We start from the raw sequence: 27,076 nt of genomic DNA on the forward strand, positions 1-27,076 counted from the left end.
AAAATTTCACGCGTAATCCCTAGCAAATTTCCCGCAATCCCGTAATCTTGTGTACGCCTGAAATGAGACACTGTGGCTAAAAGCTACGGAAAATTCTGTAAACAGCTTGTGGTAATTCTCCGTAGCCCCCTTTTCAGTATTCTCCGTAGGCTCTTACTGTATTTTCCGTAGGACCGCACAGTATACAGAATATATTCTCCGTATACGGAGGACCTTACAGTGTTCTCCGTAGGACTATACAGTCTTCCAGTCCCTACGGAGAAGACTGTGCGGTCATACGGAGAATACTGTACGCCCCTACGGAGAATACTGTAAGAGCATACGGAGAATATTGATAAGAGGGCTACGGAGAATCCTGGCAAAAAAATTAACAGAATTTTCCGTACCTTTTGAGAAATTACAAAGCAATACACTTACATCCCAAATACATTGAAAAGTCAAATAAAATCAAAATGAAGTCAAAGTAAATCAAAAGTCTCTCTGATAGAAGGCAATGTAAGAGAAACTCGTTCACACTTCCTAGTGCTGCATGGCGGTGGGGTAAGCAGGCCTGGTGGCGTTGTCGATGTCCCCTGCCAGGGTGTTGTCCCTCCGCAGCTGGTGGTTGCCCCCGCCGATGCGAGCGCCGCAGCCCTCCACGGGGCAGTCGGCCTCCTCCATGGCGCCGCCGCACTCCGTGATGCAGTAGGGGTGGCCGTTGGGGCAGCGGAACCAGTGGCCCGCGCCCATCTTGAGGGCCGCCACGATGGTGTGCAGCTCGAGGCGCGTCACGTTGGGGCAGGACGAGGACGCCGCCAGCGCCTTCAGCTTCTCGTCGATGTCGCGGCCCTGCTCCTGCAAGGACAACTCGTCATTAGCTTCCCGTCGCAAAGTGGGCCAGAAGACCGGCGGAGGCGGCCAGAACTCTATACGCGTTTTGAGCTCCAGAGTCGCTAAATGGGACTCGAACCGTACGTGTGACCCCACCAATGGATTGCTCTCCGAACGAGGAGAGCGTCGCTGAAATTCCGATACACTGCAAACCTAACTGTCTACTAAGTACACACTTACAAACGCATGCTTGACGCCGTATAACTCAAGCATGCGCTTGTAAGTGTGTACTTGGCCAAGCATGCATTTGTAAGTGTGTACTTTCAAGCATGCATTTGTAAGTGTGTACTTAGTAGACAGTTAGGTTTGCAGTGTTCATGGTTTCACAGAGTGGGTTTGAAATTCCGCTCGACTCACCTCTGAGAGCGGCAATAGTCCCCTCAAAAGTTGGGAAATCTCTTCGAACTTCGATTTGTCGGTTGTTGCTGACGCGAGGCAGAGGCTCTCAATCTCCAGCAGCTGCATCAAGCGCTGCAAACGTTCCAGCTCCGAATTGATGTCAGACGCCTGTTGGAGGGAATAAGACAGAAGCACTGGTATGAAAAAGATTTTTAAAACGTCAACACATGGGTAAATTAATATGTTTTTCGTGATCTCAATTTTCGCAACGAACACTAATTATTTGAGATCTGCATACAGAATGCTTGCTGCATTCTGTATGTAGGATAGGCATGCACTTTGTGGTGTGACAAAAAATGTCCTAAACCAGCAAGCGTCTCAAGTACGAGTGTGTTTACGTCCAGGGCTAAGCAAAGCCTGGAACGTGCGCTGACATCTGACACTTCCAGGCGGCACGCACGACTATCCAACGCTTGCAATCGAAAAATGTTTAAAGCGTGTCTGTCCGAAGGTTAAATTTGCAGCGTTACATTGTTTACGTCAACATATCACGGCTACCCATCGAGGCCAAGCGCCTGCAAACTGTGGGTAGGCTAGCCCGCAACACACCAGCGCTCTACGGGCGTGTCCACACAGAGTTCGCAGGCGCTCCTCGTCAAGCGAACAATGTAGGTGTACTCACAGTGGGTCAGAAGACCGGTGGAGGCGACCACAATTCTAGACGCGTTTAGAGCTCCAGAGTCGCTAAATGGGACTCGAAACGAACGTGTGACGACCCCACTAATGAATTCCCCGTTCGGAGAGCATGGTGGGGTCACACGTTCGGTTCGAGTCCCATCTAAATCGCATCCGGTCTTCTGGCCCGCAGTGTGCACGCTTGACCAACAACGAACAGACCATTTCTAAAGCCTGCTTGATGCTTGGTACACCTATGGACGCTAAAAAAATCCAACTGTCCACTGAGTACACACTTACAAATGCATGCTTGGCACCGTATGACTCCATGCTGCGCGCATAGGGTATTTGTAAGTGTGTACAAATGTCCAAAGTAGATAGTTAGGTTTGCAGTGTGGGTTTGAAGAAAGGAAGGCTGACACACTTAGAGAAAAAAGGCCGAAGCTATGAAACTGACCTCCTGTTCGCTGAGGCGCAGCAGGTCGCGCTGGGAGATGGCGCTGCTCAGCTGCTCCACGGCTGTCTGCATCTCCTTCTTGCCCTTGACGCTCATGGCGGTGGACTTGGACACCTTGTCGACGATCTGCCCGACACTGCGGAGGATGAGGACCTTCTGCTCGAAGTTCTTGGCCTCGCCGGTGTTGAGCGGCGGCACCCTCCTGGCCCCCGTCTCCCTCTCCTTGGGCATCCTCTTGTCCAGACTCTCGCGGTACCGATAGACCTGCGACACGAACCGATCCACCGCCTCATATCCTGGAACAAAACGCGTGGAAGAAGGCGTTGAAACGAAATGGGATGATGGTCATTATGGGTCAGCATGGAAGGGCAGATGCAAACTTAACAAACTCAAATCAATATGTACTCTAATTATCACATCATTTAAACAGTGTTTTTGCGTGTTTTTTTTCTGCACAAAGAAAGTAAGGATTGTCAACTTGATATTGGGACTTCACTAGCCTAGGTATGTAGTCCTTCACTGTTAAAAAAATTCTTAAAATTCAGACCAATTTTGTAAGACCTAGTGGTCTGATTTCCGAATTAAGACCAGAAGTATGCAAAAGAAGAATCCTCGGACGAAATTTAAGACTTTCGCAGTCTTAAAAGCAAATTCAGACCATCCCGACAAAAAATCTGACAGGGGTGACTGAAAATTCAGACTAAGTACAAGACCATGTAGTCTGAATCGCCTTTTCAGACTATTCTCCTGAAAAGGAAGACCGATTGATCTTAAATTTCAAACTGGTTGTGTATTTTCAGACCATGGGTCTGAAACGGGAGACGTATTGTTCTGAAATGTCAGACTGGTTGCCTCACTTGACCAAATTTAACCGCAATATTTGTGAGCTCGATACAAAATCTTAAATATTCACGAACAGCCCAAGTTGTCCACAGTTTATAACTCCCACAACACGCGCTTGGTTTGTTTATTTGTGGCCTCCCAGCGTCCAGCGAGCGCGCTTGGAGTCATCGGCATCCTGCAGGCGTGCTCTCAGAGCGGTCCCGTGGTGTAATGGATAGCCCGCAAAGCCGACGAGCGAGGATTAGATGGTTCGAATACCAAGATATTCGAAGTTTCCGAGTGAAGAGCAAGGCCGATAAGTAACGCGCAAGTTCTATCAAAGACTTCTCTCGCAATGGAGTGAAGGTTCAACGTTACAATTTTGTGTTTTTGTCTGAATTTTCTTCAGACTGGCCGTGTCTAATAATTCAGACCACCTAAATCTTAATTTTCAGACCACCCAATTCTAAACTTTGAGACCACCCTATTCTAAATTTTCAGACCGCCGAAATGGTCTGAAATTTCAGAACCCCTTACTGTTAATTAACTTCAGTCAAATTTTGTCTGAAATTTCAGAATATTTTTTTTACAGTGAATTACTTAAGCAAAAAAAATAAAAAATAAAATTAAAAAAGAAAAAAAAATTGTAGGGGCGTTGAAATCAGCTGTTGGGACTTAGTCGAATTTCCTCCAACCACTGCGACATATACACAGTCCGTTGGTTTACATGTCCTTGCAAAATCTCATCGAAAGCGGTCAAAACTTGCGGCCTGCACCCTGCTGTATACAGTGCATTGGCTTCGATAAATTCGAGGAAGTCTCAACAGCTGGTTCCCACGCCCCATCAAATTTATTATTTAATAACTTTGGAACAAAGCTAGAGTATGCATAGTGGAGTACTATAATCACAGTTTTGTAGGTCCCTTACTTCCACTGTCCGCAAATAACCCGCAAGAACACAATGCTTTAAATGATCGAGTAAATTTGGGTTCTCTACAGTGCAAAAGAAATGAAGAAATACCTGGTGGAAATCTAGGGATGCCCTGTAAGATCTCCTTGACCGTTTCCAGGTGTGTCCTTATCTTCTTGGTGTCGTAGGATTGTGCCTTGACGGCAGTTATGTCTTTGGCGAGCTTCTTCATGGCGTTGCCGTACCGCTGGCAACTTGTTATGAGCGTGCTGCATTTAGGGCAGACCTGGAACAGACAAAATCACACACATCACCATCCTGACCAGCACTGCTCAAACCTTTGCGACGTATTCAGCTCATTTATAAGACTGCAGAGTAATTTTTCCCCCAGTCAAAAAAGTCTGCATACTGGTCGTTCTAGAAAAGCCATTCTAGTGCTTGGTCAGTCACAGAAGGCCCCACTAGTGCACACTGGTCGTTCGAAGAAACTTGGCAAGAAACTTGAAAAGAACCAACAAACCTTTTGTTTTATCTCGGTCGGCTTGTCATTGTGGACAATGGCCATCCAATCATCAAGGCTCCTCGACTCCACGATGTGTTTGCAGTCGGGCAGCATGACAAACCTACAGTGACAGATGTGAAACTTGTTGGTTATTGACACACTCGGTGTCGCACCTAGTCGAGTCAGACGTACTAAATACATTCGTACAATTTTCCACGTGCTCTCAAATAGTTTAAAAAAAACTGCGAGCTTTAACGTACAAATTTGCACGCGGAATTGCAAAAAAACATGTGAAATCGCGTACAAATTTATGCAGAAAGCACGTCTGCGCTAAATTACGCGATACCAAATGCAAAATATTACAGCGTGCGCGCGCATCGTTAAATTTCCTTTGAAACTAAACAGAACCACCCATCGCATGAATATTATGAAGGAAAATATTAATTAATTAATATTAAAAATAAAGAAAATTTAATTAAGGAAAATGATTAAGACACCGAAAGAGCCTAAAATGCCAGACAAATTTGAACCTTGCGTCCTCCTCGTCCTCCGGGCCGAAGAAGATGGTGGTGACCTCCTCCAAGTTGCACTCCTTGCAGACGCAGGGGTCGCCGCACAGCCCGATGCAGTCGTGGCCGCAGTCCTCCACCTTCCCTAGGCAAGCTTCCTTGCACTCGAAGGTGCACGGGTCGCCGCACCGCCTGGGACACTGGCCGTGCGCGCAGCGCCGACTGCAGGGCTCCTGCAGTTAGAAAAGAGGATAAGTGGACACGGACGGAAGCTCCTGTTCGAGGGGGTATGCGATCTCTGAACCTGTGTACCGACTATTACGCTATTACGCTCTATTACGCCACAAATTAATCGGAATTTAGCTAAAAATGGCCTAAAACACACCAAAATTGATAAAATTTTGACAATTTCGGCTGTTACGCGACTAATACGCGACTATTACGCGTATTATTACGCGTGCTATTACAGATAGAGTGAACCGACTATTACGCGAGTGCATACCCCCTCGCTCCTGTTGCTCTTTTGAGAGCTCCTCCCCCTCAGTGAAATTCTTCAGGGATAAGACCAAAGTCACTCCCCATTTCATTCCCTAAACGCGCAGCGTAAAACCATTCATTTGCCATCCGAAAGTAAAAACAATCGTCCTTTGCGGTTGAAGATCTGTCGATCGAACTAACCTGGCAGCGGGCACACGGTTCACCACATCGGTGATTGCAGGCTGAGTGCTCACACTTGAGCTCGCAGGGCTGGGTGCACGGGGGGCAGCTCATTGGACAAGCCTCCTTGCACCTGCAGGCAACACGACATGGCACGTCAACACGTACAAGAACAGCAAAACTAAGACACTCTACCATTCAAAAGATCTTACGAAGAAATTTCTCTTGCGGAAATTGCGCAAGCATGCTTGAAAAATCACCTTCGAATTCTGCAGAATTCGAAGGTGATTGTTCTTAATATTAAGGAGACTTTTCATTGCACCTTACAATAAAGAAAGGCCGAAGAGATTCGTATTACGAAGAAATGTTGTTTCATATTATGCTTGCACTGAATTCACTGTAACAGCTCAAATTTAATTCATAGACATTTAGAGTAGTGTGCTTTAGTTCTACCGAAGGTTCCCTCAAGCACCAAATCCTTCCGCACCATTCTGAATTACTAAAAAAATAAAGCAAATAGCTTCATTGTAATACGAATTGAATTTATACGAAAACTGAAGGAACGTCCCCAGATTATGGCGCGTTCTTAGCACGCTACTTAGAGGAGCCTCTAGTGAGGGGTTTCCTTTACAATTGTCCCAAATACCCATTATTATTGTGCAACGAAATCGACTTTCCTGCAAACAACAGTTCCAGTGTACTCACACGTGTCCGCAGAGCAGCTGCCTCTCGCACTTAGACTTGCAGGGCTGGTGCAGGCGTCCCTGCAGGCACTCCCCGCACGAACCGCCGCACTGGTGGTCGCAGGGCTTGAGCAAGGCACGGCAGGGCTGCCTGCACAGCGCCAGCAGGTCGCTGCTGTTGGGGGCTGCAATCAAAACACACTCTGACTAAATCCCTGGAGACGAAAACGGATTCCTAGGACTGAAAATGGGCAAAAGTATTGCGGTCTAGTACAAAGTTTTGAATGAACAAACCGTAAGACCGTAAAACTGTAAGAAGTAAGAATTAACGAAGGGACCTCTGGCAGGTTCATTTGTTAATTCCGAAGGACTTTCGTGAACTGTCATCTAAGTTCTTGAAATTGCGAAAAATCTTTGTACATTACGAGGACTTTTCGTAAGTCACCAAGTCTCCCATTAAATTTACGAGGGTGCTTTCGGCTTATGGTCTTGACTATAGTCTGCACTTAAACTTCATCTTAACAATAAACAAACATCAATAAAACTATTCAAAAATCCCTCTTTTAGTCCAATTTAAACTTTAACTTCCATCTGCTTAAATTTCTGAAAAGGAACTGAACTGACAGGAACAGAAAGACAGTAGCTCACTGATGCAGTTTGAACTACAGATCCTTCCACCCGGGTATGGAACTTGGAGTGTTGAGCTGGGAGCCTTAATGGCCAATGAAGCTTGGCGTATGGCGTTACGGCTATGAAGCTTGGACTATGGAGCTTGGACTATGGAGCTTGGACTGTAGAGCTTGGACTATGGAGCTTGGACCATAAAGTTTAAATTATTGAGCTGGGATTATATATAGAGGATGGACTATAGAGTTTGGACTATAGCGTCTGGACTATGGAGCTTCGACTGTGTATACGCACATGAATATAGTAAAAATAAACAGAGGAAGATACCTCTAGTAAACTAAAGGTATGGGGGGGAGGGGGGAAGGGGGGCGGACAAATAAGCTGTTCAGTTCAAAATTACAAACAGGGTGCTTCGCTTCGCTCAGCAATCAGTGTACGTACCCAAGTCATTCTTCCGGTGGCAAGGGACGATGATGGTGTGCCCGCAGGCTGGCGTGCCGGGGAAGGGCACCTCTTGTCGGCAGCGACCGCTGGAGCAGTCCTTCGCGCACTGCAGTTCGCAGGGGTGTCCGCACGGCAAGTTCCGCTGGCACGGCTCCTTGCAGTCCTTGAACAGGTCCGGAGACTGGCCGCAGGCCATCCTCTGCGTGTGGCCACACCCGGGCAGGGCCTTGGACACCTGCGGAGGACCAAACAGTGCTATGCATGAGGGAGGAAGGAGTCCACTGCGGAGAATTTAGCCCACACTAGCAAAAATAAGCATCAATTAAATGCCCTTAAGAGCAACACTACTGAAACAACGAGAATCCAAACGCTTCAAATTGATCACACGTTCGGAGCGGAGAGCAATCTATTGGTGGGGCCACACGTTCGGTTCGAGTCCCATTTAGCGACACCACAGCTCAAAACGCGTCTAGAATTTAGGCCGCCTCCACGGTCTTCTGTCCAACTGCGCACCGTTTTCCTACGTCGCACAGTGGGCCAGAAGACCGGTGGAGGCGGTCAAAACTCTACGCATTTTGAGCTGTAGAATCGATAAATGGGACTCGAACCGAACGTGTGACCCCACCAATGGATTGCTCTCCGAACGAGGAATCCATTGGTGGGGTCACACGTTCGGCTCGAGGCCTATTTAGCGGCTAGAGCGCAAAGCGCGTCTAGAGTTTTGACCGCCTCCACCGGTCTTCTGGCCCACTGTGCGTCGTGGGTCGAGCTTACCTGCACGGTGCAGGGCTCACAGGCTTCACTGCACGTCTTGCTGCACTTGTGGCCGCACGGCAGGGTCTTCGGGCATTTCCGCTGGCACCGGAACGTCTCCACTTCCGAGTTGCACGGCACTTTGTTGACGTGACCGCAAGCCAGGGTCTTCAGCACACGCTCTGTGCAGACCTCGCAGGTCTGATGGCAAACCAGTCGGCACTGGTGTTCTGGGTCGGCGGTGCAGCCGTGTCTCTTCTGTCCACAGGGCTCCATGCATTTCACCTGAGGGAAACAACGTAGATGAGTCCACAAAAGGCACAATTTTTCGAGAATTTATGAGGACCAAACTGTCTCCTGCACAGAGATTCCAAACGCTATGAGTATAGCACGTATGGTGCAATGCAGCTGAGATATTGCACCATACGTGCAATGCGATAGCCATATTGCACGTTACGTGCAATACGTCCCGAAAAGGCCCTATGCTAATGCATGGGGATGTGCAGGCATTGAACTTCATGTGCAATGCTTTTGCATTGCACCAATTGACGCTATACTCATAGCGTTTGGATTCTCAGTGTGCACACTTACAAATGCATTGCAAGTACACACTTACAAACGCATACTTGCAAGTCCTTAAATGTACGCAGATTTGGCCAAGCTCACATTTTCAACTGCGTGTGTAATAATTGTGTTCTTGCAAGCATATACATTTGTAAGTGTGTACTCAGTGGAGAGTTAGGTTTGTAGTGGCTTCTCACTAAGCTTAGATTCTTTGTGAATTTAGGGTGAATGTTCGTGGGTTTACGAAGATCCCGTTAATTACTAAGAATCTTTGTGACCTTACGAAACCTTCCTAAATTACCAAGAGACTTCGCAACTTTACAAAGGTTCTTCGGCCAACCTTTTTTTTTTCTTCTACAGGCACCTTTGTAAAACCCGGAGATTTATTTTTTACAGTGAATTTAATTTCACAGGCCTCTAGTATCAAACGCAGCCGTGCGCTCCACACACTAAATGTTTATGTAGAATTTTGTACGTGCCACTTGCACGATTTTGTGCATGCGGGGAATTTGCATAATATAATGCGTGAAAATGCACAAATTTATGCAAATTCACGCACAATTTTATGCACGACGGCACACAAGTTTAAAATTATGCATCACCACGTACAAAATTGTACATAAACATTTAGTGTGCACTTACCTTTTCATGGTTGGGGTCCTTGAGCACGTGGCAGTTGGACTTGCAGGCGTGGCCGCACGGCATGCGCAAAACGCAGGGCGTCGTGCAGGGCAGCTTGTCCAGTTCAGCCAGTTGGAAGCAAAGGGCGCTCCTCTCGTGTCCGCAGGCGGGTAGAGTGCAGGATTCAATTTCAACCTAAAACAGGAGGTAGGATTGGTGGCGATACAAACCAGCAACTCTTGGCGGTCTTATGCACTGCAAAAAAAGTGTGAATAGTACAATAAATGTACAACAAAAACTGTACAATAAAAGTACAACGGGGATTGTAGAAAGTACAACGAGAGTCGTACAAACCACAACGCAGCCTGGATTGCACAGCGCTCCTTATGCCGGTCCCATTGTACTTTGTACCACAATTGTTGTACTTTGAAGGTACAATAAATTCCTGATAAATAATTTGCCAGAAATTTTGTGTACTTATGTTGTGGCAGGCATGCGCTAGCTAGAGAGTGCTTGCAGGCATGCTCCAGGTAGAGCGTGTAGAGTATACATTTTTTCCGTACCCCGAGGCGCAACAGCTCGCACGGAACAAGTACTGACGTTACGTAATTTTCCCGTAAATACGTTCTATATTCTTTTACGCATTAACCGTACAAAAGAGCGGATGCTTTTCCAGTGTACCGGCCAGAAGACCGGTGGAGGCGGCCAAAAGTCTCAGGGTGCGTTTTGAGCTCTAAGAGTCGTTAATAAACAGGACTCGAACCGAACGTGAACCCACTAATGGATTCCTCGTTCGAAGGAGCAACCCATCGGTGGGGTTTGGTTCGAGTCCCATTTAGCGACTCTGGAGCTCAAGACGCGTCTAGGGTTTTGGCCGCCTCCACCGGTCTTCTGGCCCACTGTGCGGTGGTGCCTCACCTTGCACTTGTACTGGGCGGGAATCTCGTGGCAGGCCATGGTGGCGGAGTGGCCGCAGGCAAGCTGCTCCTGCTTCGGCACCAGGCAGGGCGGGCACGGAGTCGAGCACCGCTCTGGGCAAGGATGCTGCTGGGGACAGGCCGGCCGTTCGCACTTCTCCAAGCACCTGTGGAGTGGACACACGGACAAGGGTTGCGTTCGGCAAATTACATTCGTCAGTACTATTTTCTCGAACGTGATCTCGCACAATAAAGCGCTGCGTGCTATTCGCAAAAATTTATGCGACATTTCAAACGAATAAAAGCGGTTCCGCCTACAAGTGAACGAAAACTGTCACACGCTGGAGCTTGTGAGAGGCTGCTGTGATCTGACGCAACGGGGCGCAGTGGGCCAGAAGACCGGTGGAGGCGGTCGAAATCCCAGACGCGTTGTGAGCTCCAGAGTCGCTAAATGGGACTCGAACCGAACGTGTGACCCCACCAATGGGTTGCTCTACGAACGAGAAAACTATTGGTGGTGTTACATGCTCAGTTCGAGACCTGCTTAGCGACTAGGGAGCTCAAAACGCATCCAGGACTTTGACCGCCTGCACCGGTCGGTCTTCTGGCCCACTGTACAGTGGGGAATACTCACTTGGCGTTCCTGTGCTCCATGTCCAGGATGTGGCAGACCTGCTTGCAGTCGTGGCCGCACGGCATGAGGGTCTTGCAGAGCTGCAGGCAGCCTCCCTGCGGGCTGTTGGAGAAGTCCTGGGCCTTGCTCACGTTGTTGATGACGCCGTGGTGGTCGCAGCGCAGCGGCAAGGCCGGCCCGATGGCGCCCTGTCGCCGCAGCTCCTCCTCCACCTTGCGCCACACCGTGCCCTCGGCCGCAGTCAGGTTGGCCATGTTGCCGATCATGAACAGGCCTGCGAATGCGGTTTATACATGGATTCATGTCAAGGGGAAATGACTCCAGCCAAATTGGTACACCTGAATTCGTCAAATATGTAAACTTCACTGAGATTCATTCAAGTTGGACTGAAACTCATCGAAATTGGACTGAAATTCATCGAGGTCCGACTAGAACTCTTCCAAATTTGACTGAAATTCTTCGAAATCCGACTGAAATTCATCGCAATTTGACTGAAATTCATTGGATTTGTACACCGAAATTCACAGTGATTTCCCCTTGATTCATGTTTTGAGGAGAAACTTGTGGGGGACACTCGGTGGCGTGCACCGCACAGTGGGCCAAAAGACCGCTGGAGGCGGACAAAACTCGAGACGCGTTCTGAGCTCCAGAGTCGCTAAACAGGACTCGAACCGAACGTGTGACCCCACCAATGGATTGCTCTCCGAACGAGGAATCCATTGGTGGGTTCACACGTTCGGTTCGAGTCCCTTCAGCGACTCTGAAGCTCAAAACGCGTCCGGAATTTTGGCGCGTCCACCGGTCTTCAGGCCTACTGTGCGACGCCACTGGTTTTCTGGCCCACAGTGCATTGCCTTACCATGCCGTGCTCTGGAGAGAGCCACGCACACTCGGTTCTCTGTCTTGAGGAAACCAACGTTGTCATCCGGGTTGCTGCGCACCAAAGACAGCAGGATGATGTCGGACTCCTCGCCTTGGAAGTTGTCAACTACTGTCATCCGTACGTCCTTAAGGTGCTGATTCTGATCTTTCAACTGACAGAAAAAAAGACATGCTGGTTAAAAGAAATTGCAACTTTTCTCTATGCTTACGCCACTTGTCGAATCATCATCACTGGGTATAAAATGCAATTGGTAGCGTACGCAAAAAAGGCGTGCACACTGAGAATCCAAACCTATGAGTATAGCGTCAATTGGTGCAATGCAAAAGCATTGCACATGAAGTGCAATGCCTTCCCATTCCCATTCATAAGCATAGGGCATTTTCGGGACGCATTGCACGTAAGGTGCAATATGGCTGTGTCATTGCACGTATGGTGCGATATCTCAGCTGCATTGCACCATACGTGCCATACTCATAGCGTTTGGAATCTCAGCGCAACTACGCTTTGATTTGACCAGTGTACACAATAAATGGAAGGCAACCGAATGTTCCCCACAAATGTCCGTTAATACCTTGGAAAAGTAGTACTGCTGGCCCTTGTACGCACTCAACACCGTGATACGTGTGGGGTCGTATCCCTGGAGCAAGAGATGGTTCACCATGCATGCCATAAATTCAGCCTCGTGGCTGTTTTGATAGCTCTGAGAATCCTGGACCTAAAATGAACCAAATTTCATTACAAGTGAAGTGCTCTTCTATGCCTAGCCTTCGCTCGGCCTCACACACAAAAAAATTGCCACCAGAAGAAAGTACTTCCCCCCCCCCCCAAAAAAAAAAAAAAACAACGCGAGGGGTCCACCTCTCAGGTAATCCTGTATACACTTCGTCCAGAAACCACTGGTAACCATATGGCAAAACAGGATATTTTCGCGGTTTGGGTTTTATTCTTATGAAAAAATGCAATAAATGCTTTTAACTGGCCAAAACTTTAGAGCCGGTAGGGATTTTTCTTGGGTCATCACCGGTAATCAGTAATGGTGTGTGCACTTTCGAGCTGAGTGGTAGACCCCTCGAACAAACGTTACGAAACTGGTAAGTATAAACGGGAAATAAACAGCAGCTTACCACTTGTTCAGGGTTTTTGTGGTCCACGAAGAAGACATTCTTCGCAAGGCCCAGCACGCCCGGGTAACATTGGACCGATCTGTGGTTCAGTAGTTTCGGGTAAATTGTGGGGCAAATGAGCCTGGCTACTTAAGGCCTCATGCGGTGCTGAGTGGACAGCGTGACATAGTTCACGCCGTTGCCGATGAGCCGCTCGAACATGGACACGTTCAGGTTGTACTTGACCCCCAGCTGGTACACTGAGGGGCTGGGGCGAAGTTGTTGGTGGTCGCCTAGAGAAAGACAAATTTTACCGTTACCGTTTAAGATATTGTGTAAAGTGCAGTGCGAACAGCACCAGCAGTGTTGGTGAATGGTTCCTGCATAAAATGTACAAAGTGCTGCATAATAGTACGCACACTTTACGTAAGTGTCTGTCCATGTATGCATGAAAAAAGCCCTCAAGAGTTTCACGATACAAGCAACATTCCTAAGACTGTTGGAAAAACTTATACAGGGTGGGTGGACTCTTCGAGCGGGGCAGTGAATCCCTAAATTTTAATGCCGATGTTCAAATTTTCCGTCAAAAACACAAAGGAACCCTGACCCCTCGATCACTTCCGGCGGCCTACTCCACTCCTGTGGTACAGTAAATCCCGTACAAAGTACAGTAGATCCTGTTAAAAAAGTACAGTAAATCCTGTACTCGGAACTACAGTGACAGCTGTACTAATCACTACAGGATTTACTGTGATTTATTCCCACAGGGTGGGCGGACTCTTCGAGCGGGGAGAGTGAGCTTACCTATCATAATGAGATGTTCAACTTCTCCCGCCAAGGACACAAGGACGTGACTCTCGAACACTTCCGCGGCCTCCTCGACAATCACTGCAAGTAAATGATTTATGTGTGAATTAAATTGGTCTCGAAATTGGTACAAAGGTTGTAGACCCGGACGTATTTAGCGACTAACCGTGGGCCAGAAAACCGGTACAGGCGGTCAAAATTCTTGACGCGTTTTGAGCTCCGGAGTCGCTTAACAGGACTCGAACCTCGCTCGAACCGAACCTGTGACCCCACCAATGGATTCCTCGTTTGAAGAGCAATCCATTGGTGGAGGTCTCACGTTCGCCTCGAGTCCCATTTAGCTACTTTGAAGCTCGAACGAAACGCGTCTAGATTATTGGCCGCCTCCACCGGTCTTCTGGCCCACTGTGCGACTCGACGTATGTTTTGCCGCATAAACCCACCTATCCGTGGCTTCAGTTCCTTCAGATTTTCTTGGTGAGCAGCAGCGAAGGATGTGGTCATGCCAACGATCTCGTGTGCAGCCATGACGTGCTGATCTTGAACCATCCTCCACGTCTTAAGCAGTTTAGCAATTTCTCCCAGCTTCATATCTATTTCGTCTGCTAGCGGTTCGAAGCCTTCTTCTATGATCCTCGCAAGTGCAGCCCTCCAGTTCCTGGAAACAAAAAGTGAGTTTTAGGAATTCCGAGTCAGAAATAAGGTGAGCAAGCCCAGCTGTTTGTATGATCACACTACAAGATCTTATGTGGACTTATTTCTCATCTTCCTCCTTAAGTAAGTCTATAGGAGTGATAGAGAAGTACACATCTACACTGGTAAAACTAAAGCGTAACTCTATGCTTGAGTCAAGAATAAAGTTACGCTTGAAGACGTTACGCTTGAAATGAAGCATACTCTGGAAATTTCCCCATGCATTAAGATAGGGGGAATCTTGGCCGATGAGCCTGTTGCGCTTGATTTCAAGCGTAAACAGATTACGCTTGGAAACAGAGGGTAATACTGCGCTTTAGTTTTACCAGTGAAAATGAGTGATAGAAAAGTACACATTTATAGGGGTGTACTTGACATACATACTCAAGTACACCCCTATAAATGTGCACTGCAAATGTAAGTTTACGACAAGTCGACACTTAGAGGCGTGGACCACTTTGTCCTACGCTTGCAAGTGTTAACCAGTTGTGTCCGACGCTTTTTAGTGTCGACCACACAGTGTCCGACGCCCGCATGTGTAGGACACTGTTTGTTCTACGGCAAATTACACTTGTGGCCCCACACTTCAGCCGTCGGACATGCTGTGGTCGACACTTGCAGACGTCGGAGACTGTGTGGTCGCCGCTTAAAAGCGTCGGGCACAACTGATCCAGGAAGCGGAAGAAGGGGATAACTCAATTTTGGCCATTTGCCAGGAGAAACCAAAAACTGTTAGCAGGGAAAACTAAAACAAAACAAATGAATGTTGCAGATGTTAATAATTTCAAACAGCATTAGTAATATTTTGGAAAAAAATCAAAAGTGTAAGGTCACTCCGTAGAGGATTTCTGCGACTTATCACTTTCCGTTGAAATGGAAAACAGAGTCAGCTCACCTTATATTTCCTAAACAAAGAGGAATTTGGAGACAAGTCAAGTGGAACAATAGTCTGCATAAAGTGTATGTTACTCTGGTATATTTTTTGGACTTAGCTCTTTTTTCCAAATTGAAATTTAAAATTAAGGGGGGGGGTTAAGTTGAGTTGATTCTTTTTACACAAGATTCACAAAAATACAAGTTGAGTTATATCCTTTTGCCAATTTGTCAAACGGACTCATGGGGACTTCCGTTGAGTTATCTCCATTTTCCAATGAAATTTAGACCGTAAAAGGGGTTAAGTTGAGTTATACGCTTTTTCTATGTGGATTTTCTCCTAAACTGCTTGGAATTCAGTCAAATAATTTGGAGTAATGATGGAAACCATTCTAAGGCACAATAATAAAATAAAAACTCTATTTGGGTATAAGTCAAGTTATTCCCTTCTTCCGCTTCCTAGATCAACTGGTCGACACTTGCAAACGTAGGACAAACTGGTCTACGCCTTAAAATGTCGACCTGTACTACACTTGGATTTGCGGATTCTAAAGATGCATAATTGTCGGTCACATTCCTCTAAATGAATACTTGTCAGTCACAATTCAATAGATGTGTACTGCATAGTACACTCCTATAAACACACTAGATTACTTTTTAATTCTTGTGCATAAGATTTGCACAAAATTGAACATAGACGTGAACCGCACGAATTCATGCTCAACAATGCACACTTTCGTTCTTAGTTACGCACAATTTTGAACGTTTTAAAGCGCATGCAGTTTCACAATTTCGTGCAAAGCTTATGCACAAAAACTACATAGTAATTTAGCATGCAAGTTTACGAAGTTCACTATTACCTGTACAGCTGCCAGCGGCGTTCCATCTTCATCTTCCAGAAATCAGCAAGGTGAGGATGCGGCTCAAACTGTTGTTCGTTATGCTGTCGATGTCTGTTCGCAGCAAGCTCCTGATTCAAGGTCGCTACTATCCTACGTAGATGGTTCAGGAGTTCAGAATGCAGGGGCACCTGATGTGGCTCCTTCAGGGCCTCCTGCTGGGCCTCCGTCTCAAGCATCTTGATGAGATCGTGAATTTGGTGAAATGAAATCAGTTGAACTTTAGTCACACCCGCTTTGGGGAATTCCAAATAGTCGAACGCAGGGTCCTCGTGGTCTAGGAAACTAGATTTCCTCAGACGGAGTCTGATACATTCTGGAAGACGCACATTTTCCCTATAGCCACAAAGCCACCGGAACATATCTACATCTGTCAAGCGCAGGTACTGATCGGGAACAATGCCATACGACCACAGTGTCTTCATGGAAATGACGCCTTCTCTCAGGTGCGATGAACAATATCGGATTCGGTCCCCCAAGCTCTTGATCTTGTTGAACTTAGCCCTCTCATTTCGGATATTCTGAGAGAGTCGCCCCGCAGCACCATATTCGCCTTTCCCTCGAAGGGACTTGATTGAAAATTCGTCAAGATGAGTGTCCTTGCTTCCCGATCCCACCCGGACGATGCTCTTGGTTACTGACATGAGTCCTGTCAGGAATTGATCCAAGGCATGATTCGTGTAACATACAACAAGCATCGGCCGTGGATCCTCCTTTGGCCTCCACAACTCCTGGTTCTTGATGAGACAAGCAGCAATCTTGAGACCGACGAAAGTCTTCCCGGTACCAGGCGGGCCTTGTATCAGCATAAGCTTGTTCGTCAGAGCGCCGATCAGCGCTCGGTACTGGGACTCGTCTAGGCCTAGCTCGCTAGCGGAAGGCCAAGTGCTGAGGTTGTCTACAGCGACGGGCACGCCTTCACGAGGAGACCCTTTGCTTTCGGGGAAGAGCTTCATTTTCATGTCGGCATCTCGTGCACGTACCTGGTAATCAGGCAGTTCTGGCTTGTTCGACCCGTACACTATGTACGTCTTCAAAGGGAATGAGTCTTCATTGAAATTCTTTAGAGCTTCCAAAACATGGGAATATGCCCCAAAGAAAACCTGGCATTCAACCATCATGTACTCACGTCTGAGAAGCTCCCTGCTCACTGCGCTTCCTCCACAGAGTTCTACGAGGACCTTCCCCTTAGCAAGCTCTGCGTCATCTCGCTTGCTGACCGTTGCGAGAACAATAGACGAGAAATCCTCGTCTTCGGCCAGCACAAGCAATGACCCGGTCATGAACCTCTTGGAAAACTTCCACTGGATGGTCTTGGCATACCTCTTGTCTAGATCGAAGTCCAGAACAATACCGACTCTCTCTTTTTCCGTATCAACGTGAATCATGCGCACTTTGTCATAAATACGTATGTTCTGTATGCGACCTCGAAACCTTCCATTTGTTTTCTTCTGTTCTTTCAGAGCCTTGCGGTATTCTAAAATACCCTCCCTCAAAGGCCGCAGGAAATCTTCCCTCATAAGTCGAAAATGAGTGTCCAAATATTCGTCAACACTGTCGTAAGGGCCTTGGTTGACCTTGTTGGGTCGTAGAAATGGTTTAGCAAACGACTCAACCACTATGTCTTCTATGGCAGGAACATGTGAAAGATCTCGAAAGTTCAAATCTGATGGTGGCGTCAAGTGCAAGTTGTTCATTTGAACCGATGCAGCTATCATGCTTTCAAATCTTTCTTTTTCAGTCATTAATTTCTCCCTGAGCAGCTTGAGATTTTCTTTAACTGTCTCACACCCTTGAAATGCAGGCATTTCGTCCAGCTCCTGTGAAGCTCTCTTGAGGACAATATCCAGATTGTCGTATGCAAGACTGGGGGTAAGTTCTAAAATGGCCTTGCAGAGAATGGTAAGTTCACTGAAAAAGTTGCCAACTGTCTGCTTGCGATTAGCATTCTTGTCATAAGGCACACGTGAAATGTGCAGAAGCAACTGATCAACGAATTTTTTTTCGCAAACAGTGCTGAACAGTTTCACCACAATTGGCTTGTACTCGACAGTGGATACCTTGGCCAAAATGGTCACTACTAGCCGCAACCAATCTTCAGGCATGTCCTTTTCGCACGTTAAATTTTTGAAGAGAGCTAGAGTAGATTCATTCGAGAGCTTCTCCATGATAGTAAGTCCATTGTCGTCCGACAGCTCTCTGAGCTTTTTCCAGCCGATTTCTCTAAGCGGGTTTGACGATCGGTCTGTAATGGAATGAAAAAAAAAGACCATAGTCGTAGCATTACTGTGCTCTAAAATGCTATTTTTCTCCCCTAAACACACATGTAAAGAACCTCTCGGCTCGTTTCTGACTTTTTCCTCATTATGAGCGAGGATAATACATCGTTCTTTGTAAGAGCTTGAAAATACGTCAGTGAATTCCTTTAACGTAAGAAGTTATTTTAAAATAAAAAAGCGCGTAGTACGTTTGCATGGTGTGTGAATGCTTCGAAACTGAATCGAAACAGAACAGATTCAATTCAAAAACATAAAGAGGAAGGAAACTTTCCAAATCAAAGTTTTTGGACTTAAACGGCAACATTGCTCGCTCATTTTACCCCCTTCTAGACATAAATATACCCAAGGCGCATACAACTTCAAAAAATTTTGTACACCGTTAGTTCAAGTTCAAGCGATTTAACGCTACCTCACGTTATTTCGCGATACTTCACGTTATTTTAACATACTTGACGTTATTTCGACGTAATTTCAAGGGAAACGTGCAAAATTCGAGTTGTTGCCCCCTCGAAAATACGCAATTTGATCCGATTAGGAGAAATTTTCCAACATTCAGGTCGAGGTTGAAAAAGGCCGTTTCACGCACTTCTTACTTGAGTAACTATATGATTGAGTAAAAAGTCAAGAACGCGCTGAATGAGTCCATCATTTGCAATCGGTAACTTACCTGGGACAACTTTGCGAGGCCCGGGTTTGCAACTTCCAGCTCCGCGGGCCTCATGGTGGCCTCCTCGGGACGATCCACGTCGAGCAGATCCTCGCGCTGCTTCGGCTGGGCCAAGATCAGGCCGTCGCTCCGACGGTCCAGCCGCCGCCCCCGCTCCTTTTACGTAAGAAGTTATTTTAAAATCAAAAAGCGCGAAGTACGTTTGCATGGTGTGTGAATGCTTCGAAACTGAATCGAAACAGAGCAGATTCAATTCAAAAACATAAAGAGGAAGGAAAATTTCCAAATCAAAGTTGTTGGACTCAAACGGCAAGAGTGCTCATTTTACCCCCTTCTAGACATAAATATACCCAAGGCGCATACAATTCCAAAAAAATTTGTACACCGTCAATTCAAATTCAAGTGATTTTACGTTCACTGTTATCCAAGTTGCGATACTTTCGACACAAAAACGTGTGATGATATCCAAAATGTGATTCCCACGTATCATTGCTCCTGAGATGCAATGACTTCCGTATCGCACAAAATTCTGCAATGATCATCGCAACTTTCTGGAATGAAAATCGGAATTATTGCTAAAAACTGCGATGATGACACAAAATCTCGAATCATTACGCAATGATCATTGCAAAATTCTGCGATACTGTAGCTCATCACACCTTTTTGCTGTGATCATCACAGTAACGTGTGATGAAATTTGTATTGCGCAGAAAGTGCGGTCTGTATCGCAAGTGGAATAACAGTGTTATTTCAACGCTACCTGACGTTATTTCGCGATACTTCACGTTGTTGTTAACATACTTGACGTTATTTCGACGTTTTTTCAAGGGAAACGTGTACTACAAAATTCGAGTTGTTGCCCCCTCGAAAATACGCAATTTGATTCGATACGGAGAAATTTTCCAACATTCGATTCGGGATTGAAAAAGGCCGCCTCACAATACACCACTTACTTGTATAACTATGTGTTAATGAGCTAAAAAGCCACGAACGCGCTGAATGAGTCCATCATTTGCAATCGGTAACTTACCTGGGACAACTTTGCGAGGCCCGGGTTTGCAACTTCCAGCTCCGCGGGCCTCATGGTGGCCTCCCCGGGACGATCCACGTCGAGCAGATCCACGCGCTGCTTCGGCCGGGCCAGGATCAGTCCGTCGCTCCGACGGTCCAGCCGCCGCCCCCGCTCGACCGCCACGTCGTCCTCGGCCGCGTTCTTTGGGCGGCGCGGGTTTGCCTGGGGGCGCGCCCTCAGGTCCAGGATGTCCTTCGGAGGCCGGCGCAGCCGCATTTCGACCACCACGGCAACGGCCTCCTTTGCCTGCAACAGCAGCATTGCGACTACGGATTAGCTTCACAGGGCAGGGGACGTTCATTGATAGGGTATTTCCGTGGATCCTTGACCGGAGCACTGTAAACAAGCTAGGGCCCGCCCTTCCGTCGAACCGAGTTGCCAGCTCCGCTTCGCCGGCAACTCGGTTCGACAGGGGGCCGGCCCAGCTTGGCCTGCCGGCGGCCTTTCCTCGGGCCTTCGGCCCTCGCATCAGACCCAACTTGGCCAGTCGAAGGCCCGGGCCTTCGGCCCGCTCGCATCACACACCCCGTGAGCGGGTAAAGCAAAGTTATCGATGTACCACCGTCACTTAGGCCCGCCCTTCTATTCACAATATGCAAAAGTCCTTACACTTTTTACTCCAACTGTCCTTAGAATATGCCCATTTCATTTGTCTCTTCGCCCTCATTCCGAAAATACCCATATTTGCCATGCTACTGCAACTCCTTGCAATAGAGGCACAGCAGGAGCGCAAAACGAGTCCGTCGCACTTTTTCCCATAACTCATGAAGGCGGGCTCCTGGATCCCCCTTCCGACGCCTCGTTGAAGAGGTCTTGCCTAAGACCTATCCAAAACTTAAGTAAAAATTTTCAGTCGGTCGACCCTTTTATTTCAAGATCCTGACGTGACTATTAGACGAAGTCGGGCTCCTGGACCCCCTTTCCGACCCCTCGTTGAAAAGGTCTTGCTGAGACCAATCGAAATCTGCAATAAATTTTTTTAGTCGGTCGACCCCCTTTTTTGAAGATCCTGATCTGGCCAACTTGTAAAAGCGGCCGATGGGGTCGGGACCAGGTCCATTCATCCTGTCTCGTCGCCCCGATTCCAAAAATACCCCTATGTGCCCCGCTAGCACCAATAATGGCGGAAATCCCCCTCCCGCTCATGTAAACCATGATGCACCTGCAGCAGCCCTTGTGCGACCCGGACGGGATTTGCACCACCGGATTATTTGTTTGGACGGTACTCCTGAAGTACCCTCCAAATCTGGTTACTCTAGCTCAACTCCTTCCTTGTACACAGACGCCAACAACAACAACAACAACAACAACAACACACAGACACAAAGGCAAATGCATAGGCCCTCCCCCTATTTTTTGAATAGAAGGGCGGGCCAAAAAATTCCGTTCTTTTGTACGGAAATGGTACGTAGTACAGAAAAATATAGTACGGAGGTACGGAGAAAAGTACGGAACGTTCCGTACTTGCTCCATATGAACCCATGTAAATGGGTACGGAATAAGTACGGAACGTTCCGTAGTTGGCAAGTACGGACATTCCAGGCTAATTATTGAGCAGACATGTTCCGTACTTTTTCCGTACTTTTTTCCTCTCAGTGCGTCATACAAGTGTACGACAATCACAAGTCAACGCGCGCGTGAACACTGTGAAACTGTGAACACTGTGAGACGTCACTTGATGACAATTTCAAGGCTAATTTGTTTCCTTACAACAATGTCATAAAAAAATTTGGATGACATTGTTGTCACGCCCATGCAGGAAGTGTAGGAGCTTTGACGAAAATGTCATCAAATTCCGATGATATTGTCTTGATTTGAAAGTGATGAAAATGCCATCCGGGTTTTTGTTATAAAGTGACAACAAATTTTCACAGTGAAAGAGCAGCGGAACAAAAATCAACAAACGACGAGCGCAAGCTATTTTTCTCATAACGGCTGCGGCCGGGCTCGAGAATTAAAGCATGGAGAATAGAGGTAAATATGATTAAAGCTTCCGATTTAGGGCTTACTTTTGTTCTTCTTGGTTCCGGTCTAGGACTCACAGAAATACCCAGATTTTAGGCTCGTCGAAAATACGCCAAGACTCTAGGCCCTAGAGAAAGCCACAGGTTTTGTTTCACCACAAACTTCCACACGAAGCTTTGGATTCTTCACGACGAAGAAAATAAAGGCATTGTAGAATTGCTAACAATACTACGAAGAATTTTGCTTTGTAGTACGAAGCAATTGCAGTAAAATTTACAATGCCTTCGTTTTCTTCGTAACAAAGCGAAGCTTTGTAGACTTTATTATTGAGCAGCCGAAAATTCCCACAGAAGATCATTTTCAGAGAAATAGACACTTCCACCAGAACGTTAAGAGAAGAACAAGAGGAAGAAGTAGCACCGGAACCAGTTCCTAAATTCGTCTTGTTTTGATGTTTTAACGTTTTAAAATAATGGTACTCATCTTTGTTTAATTTTAAACAATTTTTAGAACCCAAATGACCCTATAACGTAACGAATTAGCGACTTTTATGAACTGTTTTCCGGCTTTTGTTAATCTTCTTCACTCGGTGCTCTGGTGGAAGTGTTATTACAACCCACAAGGAAAACGTAACTTACCTCTTCCCATGCTGGCAGCAACCCCGACAAGGCAGAACGACGGTTTGTCTCCAATCTTCCTGTCAACACAAGGGTCAAAGCATAAGTCATATGAACCACTGTCCGGCTACACATTACAAGTCACGGGGCTGTTAATGCTCCATGAAGTTAGCAATTAGAAGCACATCCGACGGCGAGATACAATTTTGTGTCCACCAAGTGGTACTGAGTCCCATGAAATCGCAAATTGCAGTCGTCAGACGGAAACGAAATTGTATCGTCGAAGGAAGTACTTATCCATTTAACTTCGATTCAAGATTTAGGGCTCGTCCAAAATACGTCTAGACTCTAGGCCCTAGAGAAAGCCAATTTGGGGCAACATTTCAAGGAATCTTGTGTCTACTTTCATGTCTGAAATATCTGATAATCTGAAATCTCTCCCCCCCCCTCCAAAGATAAGACAAAACAAATTATATGAAGCGCAAACTCGGTCGAAAGGTTGCAAACTTCGACTAAATTTCTTCCCATAAAGAAATTTTGTGCTCCTATACGTCAAAAGTGGTTGCGTGCGTAAGTAACTCAACACAATATTTGAAGAAACGTGACACGAATCAGATTCCGATCCGAGGGATGTTAACACTCTCATTGCAAGAACGTGACATCACGTTGAAACGAACGTGACATTTTGTCACGTTCGTTTGAGCATTGTGTCATATTCGTTTAAATGTGAACAAGCTAATTTTTGGCCGATTCACATCCAAACGAATGTGACACAATGCTCAAACGAACGTGACATCTTGTCATGTTCGTTTCAACGTGATGTCACGTTCCTGCAATGAGAGTGAAGTCATGTTCACCGAAACAGGCACGTAGTGCTCTGTGCAGAAAGAAGGACCCAGGTGGCGGGCAGGCAGCTCACTGACGGGGTTTCCCGGGACTTCATCAAAGCTACGTCCAAGGAATTTCTAAAGAATTTTCAGGTCAAGCGTATCATAGTCAAAGCTCCAGCTGACAGGTTTTCACTCGTACTACTATTTATGTTTACAATACAAATAAAAATGCTAATACGCTTATTAATGCGCAACGTCAATGCGTTTTTAACCAAAAACTTAGTGCGAGTCTGAAAGTGTAAGAAAGTTCAAATTTCATTGTGGGACATTTGGAGTGCACACACTAAAGAGCGCACAAGAGACACAATGCCTCTCGCTGGAATCCGTCGGGTAGTCCCCACGCTATCGCGGGCGTACACTATCGGCTTGCAGAACAGTGCCGCTTTCGTCCGTGCTTTCGTTGCTCTTTCTCTCTCGCACCCATTCAGAGAGGCGCGACAGAGACGGAGTTACGATGAACCTGAACCAGCCGACAGCACGTACTGTATCGTTCTCTGCGGCTCAGCAGAACAAGGCGGGAGAGAGGGGAGGGGGCGCCCAGCCTTGTTGCTTCGACGCGGGGAATACCTCAGAGACCAAGAAAGACGCGATTCATGCAGAAATGACCGGAAATGACTCACTAAAACTTGAATGGTGATGACATTTTCACAAGAAATCCTTCGAACCGTCCCGGTGACAATCAAAATTCTCACTAAACTTGGGCATAAATTACCGACCGCTACAGAGGTGAGAATTTCGATTCTTGACACCCATAGGTAAGAAGTTGTTTTCTGACACGTTGCGTGGCTCGGCTTAATATCTCACGTTTGACTTTTCAGTACACGGTAAAAACGGTTCCTGGTTTTCCCAGGAACTGCCTGGAAATCGCCTATGTCTCTACCATAGGCTTCCGGGGAAAACCAGGTACCGTTTTTACCGTGTACCGTCGTCATGAAATTGGGACAAATGCCTAGAGGAAAACTTTTTCACGGAGGCGGAAAAGGGGGGGGGGGGAATGGAGCAGGACTCAAACCGAGCAGGTGACCCCACCAATGGATTGCTCTTCGAACGCGGAGTCAATTAATGGGGTCACACGCTCGGTTCGTGTCCTGTGCAGCGACTCTGGAGTTCAAAACGCGTCTAGAGTTTTGGCCGCCTTCGCCTGTCTTCTAGCCCACTGTGCGATGTGGCCGGTGTCAGAGCCGTACAATAAGGCCAGTGTGCGACTCTGGCCGGCGAATGCCTCAACAATGCGGGCCTGTCGCAAGGGTGAAGAAGGGAGGGAGACGCTGCTAGTGGGAGTCTTGTCAAGCTCTCATGACAACATAGTAAAATTTTTGAACATTAATCCCACTTTCCCACTAAGTCACGGGTCATCGATGCTTCCGTGCACCAGAAGTGCAAAGGCTTATGTTACGCCATCGGTTACGCCAGGACGTGAATCCGATCAACGCCGCGCTTTTTCGAATTCAATTAACACGAATCCGATAAATCAATTAGGCCGATGGAGAGTGTGTATCATTGACGCCGATTTCCCGTGTAGGTTCTGAAGCACTTTATCTGTTACTCTAGCAAGTCAAGTATGGCCCCTCCGCTATTGAGAGAAGACCGGTGAAGGCGACCAAATTTCTCAACGCGTATTGACCTCCAGAGTCCGCTAACAGGACTCGAATCGAACGTGTGACCCCACCAATGAATTGCTTTCCGTCCACCAGCGAGTGAGCGTCACGATTCCGTTTAACTTTACAGCCTCGAAGCATCATCAGTGAAATCAGGGTACTCACCAGTTCAATGAAAGCCGCGCTGACCAGTCACACAATAATTCGCCGACTCTGCCACGGCGGCGACAACACGGCCTACGCGCACTCCGAGCTTGGCTTCGGTTTCGCTTTCGCTCGCTCGCTCACGGACCGACTCCCACTCGTCCCACTCACTGACTGACGCCGCGGCCGCGACGCTGCTTTGTTGAGCCTCAACGACCGTGCGCAATTTCTCATACTTCCCCTTCCTTGGCTGTTTGGCTGACCAACAGCGGCACGGTGGATGAAAAGTGAAAACTCTAGCTGAAAAGACTAACTGCAGACTGGCAGAGCAACTTTAATAAGCTTATATCTCACCACATCAAATCTAGTAAGTTGAGTGTCGCGCTGTGAGAATAAAAACCTAAAACCTGCTTAGGTTTTTATTTTTAGCGTTGGCAATGGTGGACGACGGTGCGTCGTTAATTTCTCATACTTGAGGCGGCGAGCGACTCAACATGGTGCCTGTTTGGTTTATTTTCCCTTCGCTCGCAACGTGCAAAGTTTAAGAATTTCCAATCGATTTCGCTCATCATGCTTATCGTCGTTTGATTCTCTGATCAGAAGTCATCGTGAGGTGTTCAAAATGTTCAGGTGAGACTGATATGAATAAGTAAGCACGAAGTCGCTTGTGTCTTCTGCTATTTCTCTTTGTTTACGTTCCTGGTGTAATTACAGATTATCTAAGATGCAAGTTAATGACAACTTATTATGTATTCGTTACTTTTATTAAATTTTTGTCAAGTCAAAGAAACTTGGGGAAGATGAAGTCTGCATGGTTTCCATTCAAGTACCCTCTTTTTGTTTTGACTCAACAGAGTTGACGGCTGGACCTGCTTCACATTTTCAAAAACTGATATGATATCAAATATATTTAGGGAAACGGATCAGGGCTATCCACACTGTGTTAGATAAATATTGTTGTTCATTTTGAGACCGCAATTCTTTGTGTAAATTTTCATTTATACACGCTGATGTAGGAACATCGTACTATTTGGTCACATTTTTAACATTGAAGTTCCTTAGTAATTTTCATCCCAGGAGACCTCTTGCATTATAATGTTTCCACCAATTTTCTTGTATGTGCAGGTGCAGACAAGAACAAACAATAAGTACCTAGAGGTGACAAACGCGAAAGGTGTCACAGTGCACTTCTTGTAATGAAAGAACCTAAGGATAATAGGATTTTTTCTCCTAGTCAGCCCCGAAGTGGAGTTGCAACCAAGTGTGTTCTTTATTTTTGCTGAGTAGACAAGAAATATAGTTTTTAAGTTTTTACTTGGAAATGTTTACAAGGCCTCCCTTGACTTCTGTTCCATTGCTCAACTTCAAATGGTTGGCGCAAAGGCAGGACTCTGTTGAGTGCCAGGATTGTTGTGTTTTTCCACTTCGAGACAACAGGCTTTGGAGAAGATGCAGATATTATTCAAATTGCAGCTAGTTGCCACAACCAGACAATCCATCTTCCCAGATGGTGACATTCATCCAAAGGTGATGGGGTTAACGAGGTTTGAAAACTGTCTCAAGAGTTGCTACTTGCTATAGTGCCCCAACCATTTAAAATTA

At 46.7% G+C, this 27,076-nt stretch overlaps 2 protein-coding genes across 2 annotated transcripts; both read right to left on the reverse strand.

Moving 5' to 3' along the window:
- Positions 1-394: 394 nt before the first annotated feature.
- LOC117647912 (NFX1-type zinc finger-containing protein 1-like) lies at positions 395-13,128 on the reverse strand. Its single transcript, XM_034389887.1, has 16 exons — positions 12,992-13,128; positions 12,439-12,582; positions 11,844-12,018; positions 10,985-11,258; positions 10,352-10,517; positions 9,455-9,628; positions 8,270-8,533; positions 7,493-7,730; positions 6,447-6,609; positions 5,763-5,874; positions 5,106-5,317; positions 4,594-4,696; positions 4,185-4,359; positions 2,342-2,637; positions 1,228-1,377; positions 395-834 (listed from the first exon to the last, which is right to left on the reverse strand). The coding sequence occupies exons 2-16, from the start codon at positions 12,535-12,537 to the stop codon at positions 520-522; spliced, it is 2,916 nt and encodes a 971-aa protein (XP_034245778.1). The 5' UTR covers positions 12,538-12,582; positions 12,992-13,128; the 3' UTR covers positions 395-519.
- Positions 12,855-25,672, reverse strand: LOC117648511 (NFX1-type zinc finger-containing protein 1-like). The gene is given in 9 exon segments (XM_034391018.1): positions 12,855-12,875; positions 12,992-13,263; positions 13,775-13,858; positions 14,221-14,435; positions 16,204-18,487; positions 19,189-19,344; positions 20,219-20,506; positions 22,864-22,922; positions 25,496-25,672. Coding segments are annotated over 8 exon segments (3,330 nt in total). The 5' UTR covers positions 22,874-22,922; positions 25,496-25,672.
- Positions 25,673-27,076: the final 1,404 nt, after the last annotated feature.

Source organism: Thrips palmi, unplaced genomic scaffold (assembly GCF_012932325.1).
Source record: "Thrips palmi isolate BJ-2018 unplaced genomic scaffold, TpBJ-2018v1 HiC_scaffold_3, whole genome shotgun sequence".
Classification (NCBI taxonomy): domain Eukaryota; kingdom Metazoa; phylum Arthropoda; class Insecta; order Thysanoptera; family Thripidae; genus Thrips; species Thrips palmi.